The 23,974-nt window shown below is 39.1% G+C and overlaps 1 protein-coding gene across 1 annotated transcript in view; it reads left to right on the top strand.

Annotated features, from left to right (window-relative positions):
* TRPM6 (transient receptor potential cation channel, subfamily M, member 6) overlaps nt 1-23,974 on the top strand; it is a 178,452-nt gene that overhangs the window by 63,113 nt on the left and 91,365 nt on the right. Inside the window, exons 17-19 of the mRNA XM_006835005.1 lie at nt 8,478-8,630; nt 17,014-17,160; nt 22,220-22,348. Of these exons, the coding sequence (XP_006835068.1) occupies nt 8,478-8,630; nt 17,014-17,160; nt 22,220-22,348 (429 nt within the window). The remainder of the gene's footprint in view (nt 1-8,477; nt 8,631-17,013; nt 17,161-22,219; nt 22,349-23,974) is intronic.

Below are 23,974 nucleotides of genomic sequence, written 5' to 3'. Positions count from 1 at the left end.
CCACTGCAGGATAATGCGCTAGACTGCAAGGTCAGTTTGAGCCGCAGGGTTGGCGGTTCAAACTCACCAGCCTCTCCTCCAAAACCGTATACAGGATCTCTATGAGTTGGAACTGACTAAACAGCGCTTAACAACAGCAGTTTTTTTTTTTATTTAAATGAGGATAATGATGTCTGTTTGGTTTACCACAACCGTCATATTCAAGTAGAGATGTTTAGAAATTTGTTTTTGTTATTTCCAGACTACTTTGTCCCTTATAATTATAATAGTATTTGTTGTTGTTGTTGTTGTTAAGTGTTGTTTAGTCACTTCCGACTCATAGTGACCCTGTATTGGGTTTCTGAAGCTTTAAATCTTTGTGAAGCCAGAAACCTCATCTTTTTCCTTCAGATTGGCTGGTGGGCTCAAACTGCTGGTTGTGTAGTTCTAAGTCCAATAATTATTGTGTGAAGCCATCATGCAATGACAGTGTTAGTTAAGACTTTTTAGTGGAATTTTTCTCAATTTAAGAATACTAAATAAAATTACAATAATAAATTAAATTAAATTATTAATCTTGGTTATTCAGCTCATCCTATATGTTGTTTCAGGGAATAAGTAGCTATTTGCCCATACAACTGGCCATCTCCAAGTCCTCCTATTTCATTACCTCACTGCTCACCCTTGAATAACCAAGAGTAATTTAGGTAACCACTAATGGCACTTAATTTTTGACAACAATCTAAGCCTAAAGCTTTGGAGTGTGGTCAACCTTAAAAATCACATGTGCTTTTGAAACTGAATAAAAGGGAATAAAGTATGAGCATTAAGAAGTTTATTTTATATTTTAATTTTATTCTCCCTCAAAGGAAAACAAACAAACGTACAAATACTTTGTTGACTCTGACTTTTGGTAAACCCACGTGTATTAGAATAGGACTGTATTCCATAGGGTTTTCTTTTTCTTTCCTTTTTTTTTTAATGCTTCATTGTGAATTATGTGATAGTTTACATGGGAGAACATTAGTTTTACATTCATCCTATTTTATATAGTTTCATTGCCATGGTTACAACCCCCTCCATGCATCATTAACCAACCAAAGGGTATACCGTACAAGCCTGCTCCCCGCTCGTCAGCACACAGGCCCTCTCCCTCTCTGGGTCTAGAGTCCCCAGCCGCTCCATCTCTCCACGTTATCGTCTCTGCCTCCATCTCAGGCATCACTGCTTCTCTGGGTAGGGTCCTGCTCTCCACTCTTCTCCCTTGATGGTCCCAGGGACCTCAGCTCCTAGACTGAAAAGTTAATCACTCCCCTCCTTGCTACAAAATGTCCACCTCTGCATTTCCAACCTCCATAGGATTTTCAATGGCTGTTTTATTGTTTTTTTTTTCAGTGCATTGCCAGACCTTTCTTGTGAGGTATCTGTGAGTAGGTTGCACTGTTCATCTTTCAGCTAGCCTCTGAGCTCTTCCCTGCTCATGGACTCCTTATTGTTGTTATTGTTGTTGTTAGGTGACATCAGGTTGGTTTAGACCCATAGCTACTCGATGCACAACAAAATGAAATGCTGTCTGACCCTGCGCCATCCTCACAACTGTTGTTATGCTTGAGCCCATTGTCTCTAGAGTTCCTAAAAATGTGATCTATCCTATTCAAATGACTGTTTTTGAGGCACACTCTATAGAAGAGCCCTCCCCCTCAAAAATGATAATGTGCAAATTCTTTTAACACTTTAATTTCCACCACGGAGGTCACAGAAATAAGAGAAATGCCAAACAATAATTATCTCATGGAAGTGCCCCTTTAACGAAGTATCAAAGAAGCAGCATGAAATTGTTTCCAGAAGAAATTATCCTTGGTCTATTTCAGTTGCAGTTTTGGAGATGACAAAGCAGAGCTGTGAATGGGTTCACCTTAAACTACAGAAGCTCCGGTAATAGTCCCTTTTAAATGCTCAGGAAGTGAGATGAATCTGATAGTTGGAAGCTGGAGAAATCATTTTCCCTGTGGCTGTTCCCTGTACATATTTTACTTTGTTATTGAGAAACTAATGACTTCTTGATCCTCATAAGATGTTATTAGCTGCTGTTGTGGTGATCACTAGCACAATTCCTGGCCTTATACCAAAAAAGAGACTTAAGTGAAGCCAGATGAAATGGTTTGCCCCCAAACAAAGAAGTGAGTTAGTAAAGGAGGCTGGATCAGCTACTCAATACCTCTGAACCATAGTAAACTGCGTTGCTTCCAGTGTCAGATTCATCAGTGCTTGTCTTGTGACATTTGCAAATCATTACTAGGATACCCTGTATAGACTAATTACAAGCAGATGGAGACTGTTGTTGTTGTTGTAGTTGTTAAGTGCTGTCTGGATACCCTGTATAGACTAATTACAAGCAGATGGAGACTGTTGTTGTTGTTGTAGTTGTTAAGTGCTGTCTGGATACCCTGTATAGACTAATTACAAGCAGATGGAGACTGTTGTTGTTGTTGTAGTTGTTAAGTGCTGTCAAGTTGGTTCTGACTCATAGTGACCCTGTATAGGACTTTTAAGGAGCGGCAGGTGAGTTGTAACCACTAATCTGTGTTTCAAACTGACCTTGTAGTCCAGTGTTTTATCACACAGCACCACATCAGGACTCTGGATGGAGACTGGAGGAAGACTAGTTAAGATGTGGATGGGTAAATTCTTAAATTACATTGAGGGTAATAGGTTCCAAGCTCTCTCTTATAAATGAGCTAATGATGTCATTGTTTCTCAAGTCAATTGCTCTGCCCTGGACCAGAGCAATAGAATGTGAGGTCTCATCCGAAAGTAGGTTAGTAATGAGTTGGTGTAAAACTATCACTGTGTGTGATAACTATGATGTTTCTAGACCTAGATGATTACATGCATTTTGGGGCTTGCATCTGAAAAGAAAGCAAACAACAGATATGAACAGACACTTTGCTGAAGAGGAGATCTGGGCAGCCAACAAACATATGAAGAAATGTTCACAATCACTAGCCATCATAGAGATGTAAATCAAAACAACAGTGAGGTATCATCTCACACCAGCAATAACAGCAAAGATCAAAAAGGAAGAGGACAATAAATGCTGGTGAGGATGTGAGACTCTGGGATGCTCCTGCATTGCTGGTGGAAGTGCAAAATGGTCCAACTTCTCTGGAAAGCAATATGGCGCTTCCTCAGAAGGTTGGAGATAGAAGTACCTTATGATCCAGCAATTCCTCTACTTGGTATTTACCCACAAGAAATATGAGCCATAACACGAGTAGATATTTGCACACAAATGTTCATAGCAGCACTATTTACAACGACAAAAAGATGGAGACAACGTAAGTGCCCATCAATTGAAGAACGGATAAACAAACTGTGGTACATACACACAATGGAATATTATGCTACATTAAAGAACAACAAGGAAGCTGTAAGCTATCACATAACATGGATGAACCCTGAGGACTTTATGTTGAGTGAAATTAGTCAGTGACAAAAGGAGAAATACTGCATAGGACCACTACCGTAAAAGACTAAGAAAAAGAACCCATACTAAAGGGGGGGGTGGTTCTTTGTTGGTTACCGGAACGTAGGGGGTGGGGTGAAGTGGGGAGGGGAAGGTGGAGCACAGGGTAGATAATAGACACAGGATAGTTTGGGTGCGGGGTTGGGGGGCAATGCACAAGAAGGGGGAGGAGAATGGAAGAACAAGGCGGATGGGAAAACAATTAGTCAGGTTTGCATGGGCTAAGTGGGACAGAGGTAAATAATGATGTATGCACAACCTTGGAACAACGGGGCTCTGGGATACAGGAATTGAGACATGGTTGGAATGGGGAAAAGGGGAGAAATAATGTTAAGATGCTTGGCTGTCTTATGAATCTTGGTTTCCCTGGAATGCCATTATAAAATAGACACTTGAGGGGGAAAGAAAGGAATAGCCACAAATATTACCATAGAAAGCTTGTAAGTCTGTCTTCTGCCTATAACTGATTTGAATACCTAAAATGGGGCTACAACGTGCCCAGTGAAGGAGGCTTCCTGTGGAGGCTCTGCAATACATAAGACCATAGGTGGAATCCTGAACCCCATCCAGAATCTTCTGAGGTGGGAAATTTCCACTGGAAAGGATAAGCAGACCAACCTGGAGTGGCTAGAAGAACAGAAGATATTTCTTGAAAGAAAGACCAACAGGAAAAATACAAAACAATAACGGCAGTCCGATTGACTATAAGAACAAGCAAGAGTAGAGAATGAAGTGTCCAGCTGATAAGAAGAGAGGGCATATGCATAAGAACATGCACACTTACAGATAATACCCACTGACCTGGCTTCAATGGCTGGATGATCACAGCTCAGAAGAAGAAAGAAGAGGTGAAAAAGAATAATCTGATACAATTTGATGAATTTGACCTACACCTATGGATGCAGTAACTCAAAAGAAGGACCATCTCTTTACAACGAGGATCATTCCCACCTCCTCAATATTCAAGGTAGACAGGGATGGGAAACTTGGACATTGGCTACCCAAAATGGGGGAGGGAGCTACAAAGGCAAGAAGTGACTGGCTTACAAGCTTTCAAGAGGGAGCCTAGATCCTACAGAAGAAGGTAGAATCTCCACTGAGTTGTATCCAATCTGTCTGGACAGGGCTCATGAAAGGAGATGTGGTTTCACTCACGTGGTACAATAATGAATAATTACTATCAGGACTGACTGTGAGGGTTGGAAATGTAAAGGTAGACATTTTGTAGCAAAAGGAGGGGAGTGGTTGACTTTGCAGTCCAGGAGCAGAGGACCCTGGGATCATCAAGGGAGATGAGCAGAGTGTGGGATCCTTCCCAGAGAAACAGTGATGCCAGAGATGGAGGCAGAGATGATGACGTGGAGAGACCCAGAGAGGGAGAGGGACTGTGTGCTGATGCCCAGGAAGCTGGCTTGCGGGGTATACCATTTGGTTGGTTGATGATGCATGGAGGGGATTGTAACCATGGCAATGAAATGATAAAAGACAGGATGAATGTAAAGCTAATGTTCTCCCATGTAAACGATCACATAATTCACACTAAAACATTAAAATAAAAAAAGAAAGCAGACAACATGCACATATGATCCCATATTGTTGTTGAGTGCAGTTGAGTCGGTTAAGACCCAAGTAACCCTGTATAGGGTTTCCAAGGAGTGGCTGGTAATCTTGAACCTACAACCTTGAGATTCAAATAAACTTTGCAATCCAGCACATTAACATGTAGCACAACACCAGTGCTCCTATATCAGAACTGGAGAAAGTCCAGAGAAACTTCATAGGAGATTAAGCTTTAAACTAAAACAATAAAAGGCCATTTCAGAACACATGCACACAAAATACAGGCTGACAAGAGTGTGACCAGTGCATAAGTTTGGTGTTACCTAGTTTCAGTAATTGATGGTGTTACCCTGCTTGACCCCCACTCCCCACTCTATGGACTGTCTCCCATACTAGACCATACAGAATCTTTAGTAATATTTAGTATTGCTTTTAATTAAAGAACAATATATGATAAATATGGTTGTCGATTGTTTTAGTGTAGTATTTCTTACATTATATGAACATGAAAAACAGAATTGTTTTGTAAAAACTTTTGACATTGAATTATAACATTTTTGTTGCTGTTAAGTGCTGTTGAGTCAGTTCCAATCCATAGCAACCTTGTATAGGATTTCCAAGGAGCAGCTGGTGAGCTTGAACCACCGACCTTGAGGTTCAAACCGACTTTGCAGTCCCACACATTAGCTCACAGTGCTACACCAGGACTCCAAATTATAACATTAGCTACAACATTATGATTAACTGAAACTTTAACCTTTTTCTCCTCTTTTAATTACTACTTCATTCTCAAAATTTGTTGATATAAATTTATTAATATATACTAATTACCACAATATTATACTTAAAGCATGAGTCCTGGTGTGGAGCTGTGGGTTAATGCATTAGACTGCAAAGTCAGTTTGAACTGATAGGTTAGCAATACAGGGTCACCATGGGTTAGAACCAACTCGATGGCACTTAACAACAGCAACAACATAGTTAAACACCAGAAAATTTGACAAAGTTGGCTACTGTGAAAACACTGACAGCCATGAAAACAACAGTGTGTGCCTGTATCGGGTGCATATTAAATCATGTGATCGGAAGTATCCTAGTAATTGGATAATAATGACAACTCTGACTGGAGTTGCATTGGAAGGTTCAAAAAGAAAATTAGATAATTATTAATATATGTAAGCTGGGCTTACAAAAATGTTTTTGTTGTTATAAGTAACTTGCTCATGTTTTTCATTGCTGTAGTCTGTTTTGACTCATAACAACCATGTATAGGGTTTCCAAATCTGTAAATATTTGCAGGAGCAGAAAGCCTCATCTTTCTCCTACGGAACTACTAGTGAACTCAAACTACCGACCTTGTGGTTAGCAAGCCAGTTAACTCTTAACCCACTAGTTGTGATTTACTGTCAGGTGTAGTAAAATATCTTTTTTGGTACTTACTACTTTAATGAATGGCTCTATAGGATAAACACTGGTCTTAGAATCACAAGGTTGGAGGTTTGAGCCCATTAGCCATTCTGTGGGAGGAAGTTGAACCTATTTACTTCAGTACTCCATAATTACTACTTTGTGACTTGTTATTGTTGTGTGCTGACTCCTAGCAACCCTGTATAAGGTTTCCAAGAGCTGCTGGTGGGTTTGAACTGATGATCTTGTGGCTATCAGTTTAGTGCTTATCCTATAGCAATCATTGTGCTCATTGAAAAATATTTCAATGTTGAAAATTCCTTCTAACTGCCTTTCTTTGGTTCTGTTAGGGGCAAGGGGGAAAAAAAAAATGAGACATATATCCATTTAAAAGTTCAAAACCTACATATACTTGAGAGAGAAGAGGAAGGGCTGGTTGGTACAAAGTATGGTGAGACCTGGGAATTCCTGACCCCATGGACAAGGACATAGCCTTGGAGGCCTAGAACTGAGAGTGAAGCATCCAGTTGATATGACGTGAGGGGAGATGCACAAGAACACCCAAACCTACAGATCGTACCCAGTTGACCTAGCCTCGATGGCTTGATAGTCAAAACTCGACTAGAGGAAGATAAATTTTGATAAAGGAAATGTGTAAATTGCTAAAATTTGATGAACTTGACCTATACTTATAGATGCAGTAGCTCAAAATACCAACTGAGAGGGAAAGAGTCTTCACATCAAGGATCAATCCTATCCCCTCTGTACACAGGGTTGATGAGAACAGGCAACTTATACATTGGCTACCTAAAATGGGAGATGGTGGAGGATAAAAGCACGAAGTGACTGGTTTACAAGTTTTCAATAGGGAGTTTAGTTTTAGAGTGTGCGGAGGAAGGTCGAACCCCCACTGAATAGTTTTCATCTTGTCTAGGCAGGTCTGGTGAAAAGAGATGAGGAGAAGATTCTTATGATTCAATAGTGAGTAATTGTTATCATGACTAATTGCGATTGTCACAATGTAAAGGTAGAAGTTTTGTAACAAAATGGGAGGAGTAATTAATCTTACAGTATAGGAACAGAGGACCCTAGGACCATCAGGGGAGAAGACCTTGAGTGGAATGTGTGTGGTACCCTATCCAGAGAAACAGCAACACCAAAAAACCCCCTACATATACCATATATGTATATATATACACACACACATATGTGGTATGTATAGGTTCTGAACTTTTAAATGGATGTATGTCATGTATCTATGTATCTTTAGCTTTCTCCCCTCCATGAACAACCTTTTTTGCCACGACACCAGAAGAACCAGAACTAGCTACCACTATCGAACATTTTGATCAAAGATTCTATAGAAGAATCCTGATCAAAAGGGGAAACATATAGAAAAGAATTGCAAATTTTTATGGAATTCAGATTTCCTTGATCCATGTTGGCTGGACAAATCTGCTTATATCTTTTTTTAAAAATTATTATTAACAGAAAATGGGATTACAGCATATATATTATTCTATGATTTGTTTTTTCCCCCTCAATTAATATACTTTTTTATTACAGTTAATATTGTTTTTGTCTTTTTAATGCTTGCATAGTTTTCCATATTATATACTGTTTCTCTAGACACCTGGTGTGGTGCTGTAGGATCAGCACTAGACTGCAAGCCACATGGTTGCAGTTCAAACCCACCTCGGAAACCCTATACAAGGTCGGAACCGACTCAACGGCACTAATGATAATACCTTCCTTTCTGCAGATGAACATTTAGGTGAACGACAATTTTTCACAATTACAAATAACCTTGCAGTGACATTATTGAGGAGAGAAACATTTATATATGGAATTGCTGAGTCCAAAATTATAAATAGGATTATGATATAAACTGAACGGAGGATGGGCCTGACATTTTACATACAATCAAATTCTTAATTTTGTTTTTGAATAATGTTTGTGCCTTGTGTAACCTCTGCTATTTATTTTACTTTCTTTCCTTTTAAAGATCATTTTAAGTATTCTTTTACCACCCACCATTCTGACACTGGAATTTAAAAGCAAAGCTGAGATGTCCCATATTCCGCAGCCCCAGGACTACCAATTTACGTGGTATTATGGTGACCAGAACGCCAGCAGTACCAAAGACAATGTTTGTATGGTAAGTATCACAGTGAATTGACTGTTCATAATATTAATTGCATGGAAATATATATATATATATATATATGTAAATTATATTAGCATGGCAAGCTGTTCAATGAGAATTTCTATTAACATGTTACAGTCCAATAATGACAGATGATCCTGGAGTTGTTGTGCAGTTTTTTAAAAGGCCTTCTGAATCATAAGTCAGATATTTAATTCACTTCTGCGTAATTTTAATTATATTATACTATGGTCAGCATGTACAGTAGACCTAATTGACCCCATATATGATAAACAAAATACTCCAGAGTCAAAAAAGATCATTGTTTACCTCTTTATTTTCCTTCTTAACTAGTATAATAAACAGACTTTCTACTTCTCTGAAGCAACAGTGATGAATGCCTTATACTCTTAAATATTTACTTTAAAAGGTGCAGGCTTGGAATTTGTGTTGATCTTCACTGTAACACTCTACAAGTCTTCTCATTTGTTTAATCCAGTGGCTATAAATAGTTTACTTGAGTTCCAGGATTTACACTCTTTCATCGGTAAATTGAGCTACTTTTCTCATAGCCATCTTCTCTGGGAGAGTCTTCAATCTGCTCTGGATATATCCTGCGTTTTTTTATGCCTCAATTTGGATCACTGTTTATAAACTTGTGATTTATTGTCAGGTGTAATAAAATATCTTTTTTGGAACTTACTACTTTAGTGACTGGGTGTGTGGTGGCTCTATAGGATAAGCACTTGTCTTGGACCCTCAAGGTTGAAGGTTTGAGCCCATTAGCCGTTCTGTGGGAGAAAGGTGAAGCTTTCTGTTCCCGCAAAGATTTAAAGCCTCAGAAACCCTATTCAGGGTCACTGTGAATCAAAGCTGACTCCACGGCACGGCACTTAACAATAACAACAACAATGTTAGTGAAGCATCTTTTGCTAGCATCTTGTATTTGTGAGATATTTGTTAGATTACATATTCTGTAAATATTAACTTAAGCTAATGAAAGGGGGCACGATAAGCAGTAAAAGAGGGTAGTAAAAGTCAAAGTCAATAACATCATTTATTGATATAAATTATAGGTTGTTCTAGATTTACTGAAGCCAGAGAATAGCCCCTTCTTTGTTACCCCACTAATATAGAGTTCTGGGTTTCTTTGTCTGCTCCTAAAAGCATATGCTTTTTGTCCATTAGCAGCTAAGGAGATGGTGCATGGGCAGCTATAGTAGAGCACATCCATGCACCTCTTTAGAAATAGGATGCAATCTTACATGTGAAACAATGTGTGTGACTTCATGAATACATAGCTATTAGTTTCTTTTACTTGCTTTTCAGTGAAGGAAACTACCTATCATCAATCTATGGTGGTGGCGGTGGTGTGCTGCGGAGTTGGTTCCGACTCATAGCAACCCTGCATAGGGTTTCCGGGGCTGTAAATCTTTATGGGAACAGAAAGCCTCATCTTTCTCTCATGGAACAGCTGGTAGTTTTGAACTGCTGACCTTGAGGTTAGCAGCCTGACTTGTAACCACTCTGCTACCAGAGTTCCTTATCATCGATCTATATGCACACATAAATATGCAGACTTGTTAGAAGTTTCTTACACGTAGTAGCAAATAATATTTTTCAAGTGGGTATAGTTTATCTCTCACAGTCTATATCTTCTAGTTTCACAGGAAGAATCAACTTTCACAAACACTTAAAGGCTTTGCAGATAGCTGGAGCATTCCACTAAGTGGTTGATCCTAAATGGGGAGAATTTTAGAGAAAGGAATCCTGTCATGAATGGCAATCAAACAAAAACATAGTAAATCCCCCTGAGAAGTTAAATTAAAGCTATAATATAAAACTAGTTGCTACTGAGTTAATTCTGGCTTGTGGAAACCTATGTGTGTTAGAGTAGAACTGTGTTCCATGGGATTTTCAGTGTTTGATTTTTGAGAAGAAAAGTATCAAGACTTTCTTTCTCTTGAGGTACTTCTGAGTTGATTCGAACTTCCAACCTTTCTGATAGCAGCCAAGTACGCTAACCAGTTGCACCAGCCAAGAAATCCTTGGCTGTATTATTATTGTTGTTAGGTGCCATCAGTTGGTTCCAACTCATAGCTTCCTTATTTATGCACAACAGAAAGAAACCCTGTCCGGTCCTGTACCAACTGCTCAATTGTTACACTTGAGTCATGCTGCTGTTACTGTGCCAATCCATCTTTTTTGCGTGTCTTCCTTTTTTTTTTTTTTTGCTGACCCTCCACTTTACCAAGCATGATGTCCTTCTCCAGGGACTGATTGGTCCCTCCTGATAATATGTTTGAAGTATGAGAGACGGAATCTGGCCATCCTGGCTTCTAAGGAGCATTTTGGCTGTAGTTCTTCCAACACAGATTTGTTCTTCTGGCAGTCTATGGTGCCGTTAATATTCTTCTCCAAAACCATAATGGAAATTTATCAATTCTTCTATGGTCTTCCTTATTCACTGTCCAACTTTCACAATATGAGGATATTGAAAGTATCATGGCCTGGGTCAGGCACACCTTAGTCTTCAAACTGACATCTTTGGTCTTGAAGACTTTAAAGAGGTCTTATGCAGCAGATTTGCCTAATGCTATGTGTTGTTTGACTGTAATAGTGGCCCCATTTATAGCAATCACTCACCCTGATGGCTTGGACATGAATATTTAATGACCATCTTCTGTGTGACTGAAAAGAAATGAGGTTCTAGAGATACTTTATTTACTAAGGCAGATGTGACCTCATTCTGAATATCCTTGATGCCTCACGATTCCTCAATTTAAAACATTTCCTGAAAAAGAATTTCAAATCTGTTCTGTTTTGAGTGGATTGCAATAATAGCAAGAACTTTTCCTTTGTTTTTGAATTTAAGCAGTAGTTATTGATCCTCTTCATTGGATTTAGAAGTTTGATAGATAGAGAGTAAAGAGAGGAGTCAGCACTTCGGCAGGTAATTAAGATTTCATGTTCCTGTTGTTGTTAAGTGCCTTTGAGTTGGTTCGATTCATAATGACCCTGTATAGGATTTCCGAGGATGGCTGGTGAGTTGGAACTGCTGATCTTCTAGTTCAAACTGACCTTGCGGTCCTTGTTGTTAGGTGCCATCGAGTCGGTACCAACTCATAGCGGCCTTATGCATAGCAGAACGAAACACTGCCCGATCCTAGGCCAACCTCACTACTATTGCCACGCTTGAGTCCACCGATGCTGCCACTTGGCCAATCTATCTCGTTGGAAGTCTTCCTCTCTTTCTCTGACCCTCCACCTTACCAAACATGATATCCTTCTCCAGTGACAATATGTCCGAAGTATGAGAGACGAAGTTTGACCATCTTGACCTCCAAGGAGCACTCTGGCAGTACTTCTTCCAAAATGGATCTATTGGTTCTTTTGGCAGCCCATGGCACTTTCAATATTCTCCTCCAACACCATAACTCAAAAGCATCAATTCTTCTACAGTCTTCCTATTCACAGTCCAGCTTTCGCATGCATATGAGGTTACTGAAAATACCATGGCTTGGGTCAGGCGCACCTTAGTCCTCAAGCGGACATCTTTGCTCTTCAACACTTTAATAGGGTCTTGTGCAGCAGATTTGCCTAACGCAATATGTCGCTTGGTTTCTTGACTGCTGCTTCCGTGAGTGTTGATAGTTAATCCAAGAAGAATGAAGTCCTTGACAATTTCAATCTTTTCTCCATTGATAAGAATGTCGTTTATTGGTCCAGTGGTGGTTTCATAGTGCTGGTTAAATAGAATGTGATTGATTAGTCAAGGAAAATAATTTGCATTTTGTGTTTTAGGAGAAAACTCCAAGATAGGCTAAATGAAGAGATTTAGATATAGAGCATCTGTACTTTGTTGTACTATTAATGAATGTACTGCTAATGAATATCTGATGGTGATAGGAGATCTGATGGTGATAGGAGAAGAAAGGCCATCATTCTGGAGTTGAAGTGGAATGGAAATTAGTTGCTGAATTTACTCAAATGAGGTTTTAGAAAATTCCTTGTTGAAATTTCAACAGGCAAAGTAACGATGAGATTTGTACATCTCTCTAGCCACTCATTGCTTAGAAGGAGGTCTTAAACGAAATTGTGGTAAAAATACATGTAACAGAATATTTGCCATTTCAACATTTTTTTGCATGTTCATTTCAGTGTCATTAATTGTTTCTTATATATGCAGTCATCACCATTGTGTATTTCCACATTTTTCTATCATTTGACTTTTGATGACATATACTTCCTTAGAAACTATAGCAATATGGTAGAGTGCACTACCTAGTCCAAAAGGAGGACTGTTCTCATTAGGGGTCATTAGGTGAGGATTAGTGACTGGAGACAACTTCATAATTGAGGTTGCATCTTAGCTGTGATTTGAAGACAGTAGAGATAAGAAATAGCATTCACTCAGAAGGGAAATTATGTAGAGACAACAGGTGGGAGAAAACAGGGCATCTAAAAACTTGGCCAATTGTGTGGTGTGACTGAAGTCCAGGTGATGATGAGGGCATCATTTCAGAGGTCCATGTAGATATAGCTGGAAAAGTTGATTGAGACTCGATCATGGGAACTGTTGTTCATTTTACCAAAGAGTGTAGTCTTTACTGGAGTCCTAATGTGGTGCTGTAGGATAAACACTGGACTGCAAAGTCAGTTGGAATCACAAGGTTGGCAGTTCAAACCCACCAGTCTCTTCTTGGAAACTCTATACAGGATCACTATAAGTCAGAACTGACTGAATAGCACTTAACAACAACACAGTCTTTACTCTGTAGATACTGGAGAGTCAATGATGGTAAATGTCCAGGGTAGCAAGGTGATCTATTAGGAAAAATAATTTTGCCTTCTGTGTATGAACTGATTTAGCAAGCAAACAGGATGGAAGCAGAGAGGCCATAGGTCAGTGTAAACAAATGGTACAGGTGAGAAGCAATAAGGGGCTTTAGCCAGGTAAGTGGAAATGGGAATGGTGAGGAAAAGAGATTTTTAAGGAAGAGTCAAATAGGATTTGAACATCAGAGATGGGAGCAATTGTGATAGCAAAGATGGCTGAGAGGTTGATGGGGAAAATGAGGCCACCTAGAAGGGACATGGAAAACCGGACAAGAAGCAGGTTTGGAAGGAGAAAGAAGAGTTTAGACATGTTGTTGAATCACAATAGAAATATTTTAAAGTTTGAATAATTGATATCAATTGTATTAAAGCATCATTAGACAGGATAGATGACTATAATTCCAGGGCAAATAGTCATAAATTGTAGTAGAGCTGATTGTTGTAATTTTAATTTTATCCTGTGTGCCTACTGGTATCAGATTTTGGGAGAAAGAGAGACACAGACAGATAGACAATAATCGCTAAGCTGATTATTTTTGCCCTTACCATCATTTAAGAAAAAGAAAAAAAAATCAGTCCTGAATCTGCATTTATATTCCACTTGATCTTCATCATAAAGTTGATATCTTTGAATTGAACTCTGCATTAAATTTAATTAGCATTTTATAATCTATACAAACTGTCAAGCATAACCAAGAGCCAAGATATAAAACACTCCTAGAGAAAATAATGGACTACTGCTATGGTGTTGTAGGATCAACACTGTACTGCGAACCACAAGGTCGGTGGTTCAAACCCACCAGCCACTCCTTAGAAACCCTGTATAGGGTCGTTATGCATTGGAACCGACTCAACAGCACTTGTCAACAACAACAGAGAAAATAATGGAGGAGTGTGGTGGCTTTGTAGGATAAGCACTGGACTGCCAACCACAAGGTAGGCACTTCAAGTCCACCAACTGCTATGAGGAAGAAAGATAAGGGTTTCTGCTCCCCAAAAGACCAATAGCCCTGCAAACCCTATATAGGATCTTCGCATCAGAACCGACTCAATGGCCCTTAACAGTAACAACAGAGAGAATAATAAAGAAGTTATTTAATAACCAGGGCATTACTTAAATTAGTTTCTGGGATCTTTCTAAAGTGGTATAGATGTCATTAAGATCTCAGTAAATGACGACTTTTCTAATAGAGTTTAAGATATTTTAACTCTAGACTGGCTCATACCTGTTAGGAATGGAGTTAGTTCTAAGCCTGTAAGTCACCACCCACTCCCACTGCCTAATGTGACACGAATGACTGAACAATCAATTAGGCACTGTCCAGAACCCATCTAGATGTTCGAGACCGCAAAAATCATGTTTCCCTCCAACTTTACTGATAACGCAAGGAAAATTTTATTCATTCTTTGGCTTGGAAAATCTTGCTATTCACGCTGACCTGACATTAGAGAGAGTCATTTTGTGGATAGGCTGAAGAAATATATTTAGCCTGAGCACCAACAGAGAACATTCCTTTATTTTCTTTTAATACTGCTTTTTTAAAATTGCAAAAGTAATGCATTTTGCGTTAAAAAATTTAAAGCACGCAGAAATCTATAAAGCAGGGGAAAATCTCTTTTGCTGCCCTTTCCTGTAAATGCCCTCTTCTCAAAGGCTTTAAGATTTATTTTCTTTTCTCTTTTGTTTTCTTCTTTTAAATTCTCTTCTGTGTGGTCACTCATGTAGTTGAATTCACACCTCTCTTCATAGCACATTACCTACAAGGGTTAAACTGTTTGCCTGACATAATGCAAAGTTAGAGGGCGCACCCAACAAAATTACCCTCCTTTCTAGTGTCAATTGTAAGTTTTTGGGTCCCTAAGACCACTCCTAGATTTGATAATTTGCTAGGACTAACAAAACTCACTGTAAGGTGTTATTTTCATGGTTATGCTTTATCATAGCTAAAGGACACAGATTAAAATCAGCCAAGTGAAGAGACACATGGGTGGAGTCTAGGAAAGTTCCAAACATGGAGCCTCCAATTGTCTCTCTCTATTGAGTGGAGGATAGTGTTACATTCTTGGTATTGCGCCAGTGTCAACCAGGGAAGCTCATCTGAGCCTCAGTGTCCAGTCCTTACAAGAGCTCTGTGGTTGACTTTCTACATGGCGGACATCAAAAGCTCTATCATAAGTCATATTGTTAGACTTTCTGATGTAGTATAAGGCCCCCAGTTAAACAAAAATACTCTTATCAGTCAGGATACTTTAAGGCTTTAGAAATTACCTCCCCAAAAGGAAAAAAACAAAACAAAACCCAGGCCTCTCTTTACTACAGGGGAGTGGTGGTTCAGTTGTATAATTCTCACCTTCATGTGGGTTTGATTCTTATGCAATGGATCTCAAGCTCAGCATCTGTTGTGGAGGCTTCTGTGTTTCTATGATGTTCACCAGTTTTTAACAGAGCTTTCTAGACTAAGACAGACTGGAAGAAAGGTCTGGTGATTTGCTCCCCAAAAGCAGCCAGTGAAAACCTTATTGGTGACAGCAATTCAATCCTGTTGTGTCTAGAGTCGCCACAAATCAAGAACCCACTTGATAGCAGACAACACATTCTTTAGTTTATGCATATGTTTTGCGTTATGGAAGACTTGATTCTTTCTCTAGGAATTGCACATACACATGAAATTTACATATAGTAGCCAAGGGAGGGAGGGGTTAAGGAACTCAGAATCTCAGAGTTCATGGACTGAAGGTGAAGAAACAACCCAAAAACCACAATCCTGACATTTACACTGGACTTAGTTTTTCTATGACTGTGGAAAGATGCATCATCAGTGAGTATCATTTTATCTGCCTGGATTATGAAAATAATTTTATCATTCATTATTGATTTCACCAGCATTTTATGGCTATGGAAGTGCTGTCAAGAGGTTCCAACTCATAGCGACCCTGTATGAGGTTTCCAAGGAGTGGCCTGGTGGGTTTGAACCGCCGACCTTGTAGATCAAACTGACTTTGCAATCCAGCGCATTAGCCCACAGTGCCACACCTGGACTCCATTTATGGTTACTAGTAGATTCCAAAATTACTGCTAAAGGAGATGAAAGAGAACAGAAATAAGGTTTGCTTTTAAATCTTGAGGATTAATTACTCTTAGTTTTGACTAGGTTTGAATTTTGGAGAGTCCGTTAACAATTCAGAAATGTGCTTCTTACCTAGTCAAAGACTTATGTAATACATACAATTTTCTAAAGGAGCTCTGGTAGCGTAGTGGTTACGAATCGGGCTGCGAACCTTAAGGTCAGCGGTTCGAAACTACCAGTCGCTCCGCGGGAGAAAGATGAGGCTTTCTACTCCCGTAAAGATTTACACCCTCGGAAACCCTGTACAGGGTCGCTATGGGTCGGACCCGACTCGATGGCACTTAACAACAACAACATAAAGCTAAGAGTCTAATTTGACTGGTGTATGTTCAATTCATCTCTAATATGTTATTTACCGTATTTCAAGATGTTTGTATCGATCTTGAAATATGGTAAATAACAATAAATGATATTTGTTTATTTTACAGAAAGATTGTGATGTGGAAAGAGGCACAGATGAGAAACTGGATGAAAACCACCACTTTGATTTAACGAGTGGGCCCAAAAGCCTTCCATGGACCAGGAAGGTTTACGAGTTCTACAGTGCTCCTATTGTCAAGTTTTGGTTTCATACGGTTGGTCTCACTGCAACAATTAAATATAGACAGTGTCATTGACAGTTAATAGATAATGATGATGTTGGTAATGATATGATTGATTGACAATTTATAATAAAAAATATAACAATGCTGTAAAAAACAAAACAAAATTTAAAAAATTGGAGGAGGATGAGAAAGGAGGTAAAAAAGAGGATTGCCAATTCAGATCCCATTATCATTCTTTAAAGAGATGGAAAATCTAACCACTAACTGTCTTTGGTATCTTATGCTGCTTTAACAGAAATACCACAAGTCGATGGCTTTAACAACCAGAAATTTATTCTGTCACAGTTTAGGAGGCTAGAGGTCCAAATTCAGAGCACTGGCTTTTGGGAAAGGCGCTCTCCTTGTTGGCTCTGGGTAAAGGCCCTTGTCTCCTTTCAGCATCGGTAGGCCCTGTGTTCCTTGGAGATCTCCATACATTGTAGCATCAATCTTTCCCTGGCTCTAGGAGCTTCACAGTGCAGGGACCCCAGGTCCAAAGAATACATTCCAATTCCCGCTCTTCTGTCTTGGTGGGAGGAGGTCTCTCTTTGTCTGCTCATGTTTCTCTCTTTTTATCTTACATAAGATAAAAGTTATTGCATGCCATACTCTTGGGAATCTCTCATAAATCAGATCTGTATGATGGTGGGATTAAGGGTTGTGTGTCTCACCCTTAATCCTTTTATTGGCTTATCATATGAAATCACATCATGAGGGAGAGCTATATCTCAGCTGTCACACCACTGAGAATCCTGGACAAGTCAAGTTGACAAAAAACTTTAACTATCACACTAACTTTATATGGACAAGAAAGACCCCAGATAAAGAAATCATCAATAAAGAAGAAGAACAAAGTAGGAGGTCTCTCCCTTCCCGATCTCAAAACTTACTATGTAGTCATAGTAGTCAAAACAGCCTGGGACAATGAAAGATACACAAATCAATGGAACAGAATTGAGAACCCAAAAGTAAGCCTACCAGCCAAAACATATTTACATGGGGAAGGGATAGTCTCTTCAACAAATGGTGCCAGCAAAATTGGAAATCCATTTGCAGAAGAATGAAACAAAACCCAGATATTATACCATATTGAAAAATGAACTCAATGTGGATTAAAGACCTAAATGTAAAACCTAAAAAACTATGAAGACAATTAGTGAAAAAATAGGAACAAATTTAGGGGCTGTAATGCATGTCCTGGATTCCTGATGTGATGCTGTGGGTTAATGCGCTGGAGTGTAAGTCAGTTTGAATCGATAGGTCAGCAGTTCAAGCTCACCAGTTATTCCTTGGAAACCCTACACGGGGTTGCTATGAATCAGAACGGACTCAATGGCACTTAACAACAACAATGCATGGCCTGGTGTGGTGCTGCAGGATAATATGCTGGACTGAAAGGTCAGTTTTAACCACAAGGTTGGTGGTTCAAACCCACCAGCCACTCCTCAGAAATTCTACACAGGCTTGCTATGGGTTGGAACCAACTGTATGGCACTTAACAACAACAACAGTGCACGATATAAAAACACTACTAAACATAAATGAAAACACACAAATATCGGAAGACAAAATAGATGACTGGGACCTCCTGAAAAATTAGACACTTTTATGCATCAAAAGATTTCATCAAAAGGGTAGAAAGGGAGCATACATACTGGGAATAATTTGGGGCAATGACATATTAGATAAGGGGCTAGTCTTCAGTATTTATAGAAAACTTCAAAACCTCAACAAGATGAAGTAAGTTCATAGTGGGTTTCTCCTACTTTGAGGGTAAAACAACAAGCATTTTCTTCTTTCTTGGCGTGTTTAGAGATAGCCCCACTGGGACTGAACATTTGAAGCTATGTGTTTGTGGATTAAGTGATAGGTGGTTGTTGTTATGTGTCGTGAAGTCGGTTCCGACTCACAGCGACCCTGCACAGGGTTTCCGAGGCTGTAAATCTTCACGGGAGCAGAAAGCCTCATCTTTCTCCCGCAGAACAGCTGGTAGTTTCGAACTGCTGACCTTGAGGTTAGCAGCCTGACTTGTAACCACTATGCACCAGAGCTCCTTAAGTGATAGGTGGGTGGATTATTTTCTTAGCAGGGCAAGAAAATCATCAGTTGAATCATTTCTTGGTTGTTGTAGGAATAACGTGTAATATAGATAAAGGAGCTCTGGTAGCGTAGTGGTTACGAATCGGGCTGCGAACCTTAAGGTCAGCGGTTCGAAACTACCAGCCGCTCCGCGGGAGAAAGATGAGGCTTTCTACTCCCGTAAAGATTTACACCCTCGGAAACCCTGTACAGGGTCGCTATGGGTCGGACCCGACTCGATGGCACTTAACAACAACAACAACAACAATAGATAAAAATGCAAGTGTTTGCCATTGTATCTTCATTAGCATATACTTCTGAATGTTGTTGTTGTTAAGTGCCGTTGGGTCAGTTTTGACTCATAGTGACCCTTTATGGGGTTTCTGAGGAGTGGCTGGTGAGCTTGAACTGCCTACCTTTCAGTTCAAACCAACCGTGCAGTTTAGTTTGTTAACCTGCAGTGCCGCATCCGGACTCCGTACTTACAAATAGAGGACAGTGAAACTTTAAGAAGTCTAACTGTGTGAGCGAATATCAAATCTACTATGAATAGTAGAGATAACAGAGAAAGCATGAGCTGTGCTTTAAATGGATTGGGTGATTTGCACATTAAAAAGCATTTATTTGGCAAATGCTTATCTACTCTTAAATTGCTCATGGACAAGATTTTGCATTCTAAAATATTTGAAATGTGACTATAAAACATTGCTATCAATGTAAATATGCTATTAAAATATTTAGTTGACCAACTTTGCAGTTATTTCATGCACTTACTTAGTAAGTACATTGCTCTAAATTTAAAAAATCTATTTCCAAATATTCGCTTTAACGCCATATGTCTAAGTTTTAGTACTTTGTAAATATGCAACCAAATAGAGTCTGATAGTAGTTCTGAAAGAATTTTAACCATGCCACATCCTATGATCAAAGTATTGAAGTATTATTTCTTTCCTTATTATTGTCTAGATTCTATCCTCTTAGAGAGAGAAGCAAAGATAGCAAGTCAGATAGAGTAAAGCCAGTCGTATCTGCCCACTGTAGCAGATCGTGTTAGCAGTGAGCGCAGATATTTTAGTCTCAGCTGTTCTGGTGTGGTGCTATAGGATAAGCACTGGATTACAAGGTCAGTTTGAATCACAAGGTTGGTGGTTCAAACTCACCAGACACTCCTCAGAAACCCTGTAGAGGGTTATTTATGAGCCAGAAATGACTCAACGACACTTAACAACAATAACAGCAATCCCGTTGCTAGAGTATGTTATGTGTGAGTCACTGAATCAAGGTCATGTTAGAAATATATTAATGATGAAGAAGCAAAAATATAAACATTTTTTAATCAAGGTTTTAAGCATTAGAAAGAAGCAAAGAGCCCAAAGCAGCCACCAGTATGTCTACAGTGTTTACAAAAACTTAATTTTACCTAGATGTGAATTCCTGGTTTTACCAAGGTTGTATGTAACCTTGTTGTGTTGAATCCTGGCTGTTGAGTAGCCCTATAGGACTTCCCCACAGGGTTTCCAAGGCAGTAATAGCTACAGAAGCACACTGCCACATCTTCCTCCCGTGGAGTGACTGATGAATTGACCATTGGGTCATCAGGGCCCCTTGGACTAATGAGTGGATCAACTTAAAGCAGTCATTAGTAACCTAAACTGTTCACAAGTAAAGGAACTTTTGTGTTTATTTATCGAAGTGATCACTATTAACTAAGTTTGTCTTCTTTTGCTTTGAAACGTGTTCTATTCACACAGTTATACATTATATGCATTAGAAAGAAACTATTAAGGTTGAAGATTACATAAGTTGTTTTTTGTTGTTGTTGTTGTTTTTTACTGAGTGATTGCTGCATTCATTAAGGCATAGCACTCTGTCCTGGACTCGTGGTGTGGTGGTGTAGGACTAGCACTGGACTACAAACCACAAGGTCAGCAGTTCAAACCCACCAGCTGCTCTTTAGAAACCCTATACAGGGTTTCTATGAGTTGGAAATCGACTCTACGGCACTCAACAACACAACAACAGCTCTGTATTGGTGATGGAGGAAGTAGAGATGGGCAAACGTAGATCATGTCCTTTAGCAGTTTATGGTCTAGTAGGGGAGAATGTTTATACATAAAATGGTTCGTAGCTTAGTGGTTACGAATTGGGTTGCTAATCTCAGGGTTAGCAGTTCTAAACCACCAGCTGTTCCGCAGGAGAAGGATGAGGTATTCTGCTCCTGTAAAGATTTACAGCTTTAGAAACCCTATGCGGGGTTGGAACCAACTCCATGGCACATAACCACCCAGCTATTCAACTTCTGAGATTATATCTTAAAATAATAAGAAAAGACAAGATTGCAAGACTATTAATTACTATGTATGTGTGTGTGTTTACTGTTTTAATTCTTTGAGAGACTGGAAATCCACCTAACATATGTACAGTTTGTAATTCAGCAAACAATTATTGATCATTCACTTTGTGTCAGCGGAGTTCTGAAGATAAAAATATCAACCAACAGTCCTTAATTACAAGGACCTCACAGTTGGGCAGAACTTTTCTATTAACCAGAATATTTTAATCAACATAAAACAGAATTTCTGATAGTAGTTATATTTGAAAAGGCACACCTACTGAGACTGCTCATCTGGCATATTTGGCACAGGCATTTTCTATGTTTAAAATAGAGGGAAGGCACATGATTCATCCTTGGTTTATGGTCAGCCCACCAGTGCCCATGTTGGATTCTGGACATTCTGGCCAGGGGTTAACAGGATGAGACAGTATACATTCTAAACTGGAAATTCATGGATTTTTCTGCTTTTATTGATATTTGCTCATCGACAATCAGAGGGTAGTCCTAGTTACATTCTTGTGTTTTCAGATCCAAGTGTCGGTGTGCATTTCTCCTTAGTTTGGTCTGTGTCTGCTTGGCATTCTCCATTATCCCCTTCACTCATGATCAGGGAATGTGTGTGTATCCCCCTCACAGATGGCTTATTTGGCATTCCTCATGCTGTTCACTTACACTGTGTTGGTAGAGATGCAACCCCAGCCCAGCATGCAAGAATGGCTTGTTATCATTTACATCTTCACCAATGCCATTGAGAAAGTCAGGGAGGTGAGTTGTCCCTCAATGAAAATCAAGGGTGGGGGTGAGACTGGAAGGGCTGATCTTGATTTGCATGTTGATGTTAGTGGCTCTGGAGTTGGCTGGTTTAAGATGATACCAAGTACAACAGAAGCAAAGATAGCCTGGTCCTATACATCTTCATGATCAATGATATGCTTGAGTCCATTGCATGGCACAAGAAGGGTATTTGAGGGAAAATCCCTAGTCTTAACCTCTTATCCTTGCCAAATACTAATAGCTGGTTGCTGTTCTTTGGAGACAGCTGTCTTACTACTCCTGGTGTGGTGCTGTAGGATCAGCACTGGGCTGTGAACCACAAGGTTGGCAGTTCAAACCCACCAGCTGCTCCTTGGAAATCCTACATACAGAGTCACTATGAGCTGGAACAGACTTGACAGCACTTAACAACATATTAGTAAAAGATGTTTTAGCATATCAGTAGTTTTTTAGTCATCTGCAAAGGAAACATCTTACCATGTTTATCAGTCCTAGCATGATATGCTATTATTACAACCTCCAACTATTTAATTTCTCAGAAGTCTTTGTTTTTGCTAAAATTGATTTTTCTAATTTAGCATTAACATATTATCAGTTTAGTCTCACAGAGTAGCTCAGAAATAGTAAAAGTCATACAGTCTATAAAGAGTTCACTTATAGCTCTTGAAAGATTGTATTAAACACCTTTGAAAACTGAAACCAAAGGTTCCTTTAAGGCAAGTCATCTGAGAAACAAAACAAAATTCTCATTTCTAGTTTTCAGAGAATTACTTAAACGTTAAAGATGAATATTCCCAGGCAGTTATAATTGCAATCACCTACAATTACAACTTAAATTGCTTTAGATGTCAGAGTATACGTCTTTCTGTGCCTATGTGCTTATGTATATTTATTGTGTTCTAGAGTGCACATGACCATTGTAACTTACTCAGTAAATGTACTTTTATGATGATAATGATACTGCCAGCTATTTACTATTATGGACTTTATAGAATGGGGAAAGCAATGCAGGAGAGAATTGGTATCTGAATTTTCATATTTTTTAATGCTTCAGAGAAAACAAGTACTAATGTAACACTTCAATTTGTCTGATACTCTTTTACAAAAGTAGTTTCTTATACTAGTGAGTTTCAATATCATCTTCTTAGTTATTTGTCAATATTTCACTAGATAGCAGCATTAGGACTAGACTTTAGAATTCCTTGATTTCCACCTTTGCCCTCTGCTACAGACTTCTGTTGTTTCTCTGTAGGACCACAAGTTTGGTGGTTCAAACCCACCAGCTGCTCTTTGGAAACTCTATACAGAGTTGCTATGAGTCGGAACAGACTCGATGGCACTTTACAACAACAATATATCTCATGAGGAGTCCTGGTGTGGCGCTGTAGGATTAGCACTGGACTGAAAATCACAAGGTTGGTGGTTCAAACCCACCAGCCACTCCTTGGGAACTCTATATAGGGTCACTATGAGTCCGAACCAATTCGATGGCACTTAACAACAACAACATGCTTCTTGAAGTGACATGTAAACAAATAGATTCATTGAAGTATTGAAAGTTTAAAAATAAATATCATCCCTTTTGCAGTTTAGGATTAATTAAGAACAGGAAAATGA

The sequence above is a fragment of the Chrysochloris asiatica genome, unplaced genomic scaffold (genome assembly GCF_000296735.1).
Source record: "Chrysochloris asiatica unplaced genomic scaffold, ChrAsi1.0 scaffold00014, whole genome shotgun sequence".
Lineage (NCBI taxonomy): Eukaryota > Metazoa > Chordata > Mammalia > Afrosoricida > Chrysochloridae > Chrysochloris > Chrysochloris asiatica.
Note: the sequence above shows the minus strand (reverse complement) of the source record. Positions and strands in the feature narration are given on the sequence as shown.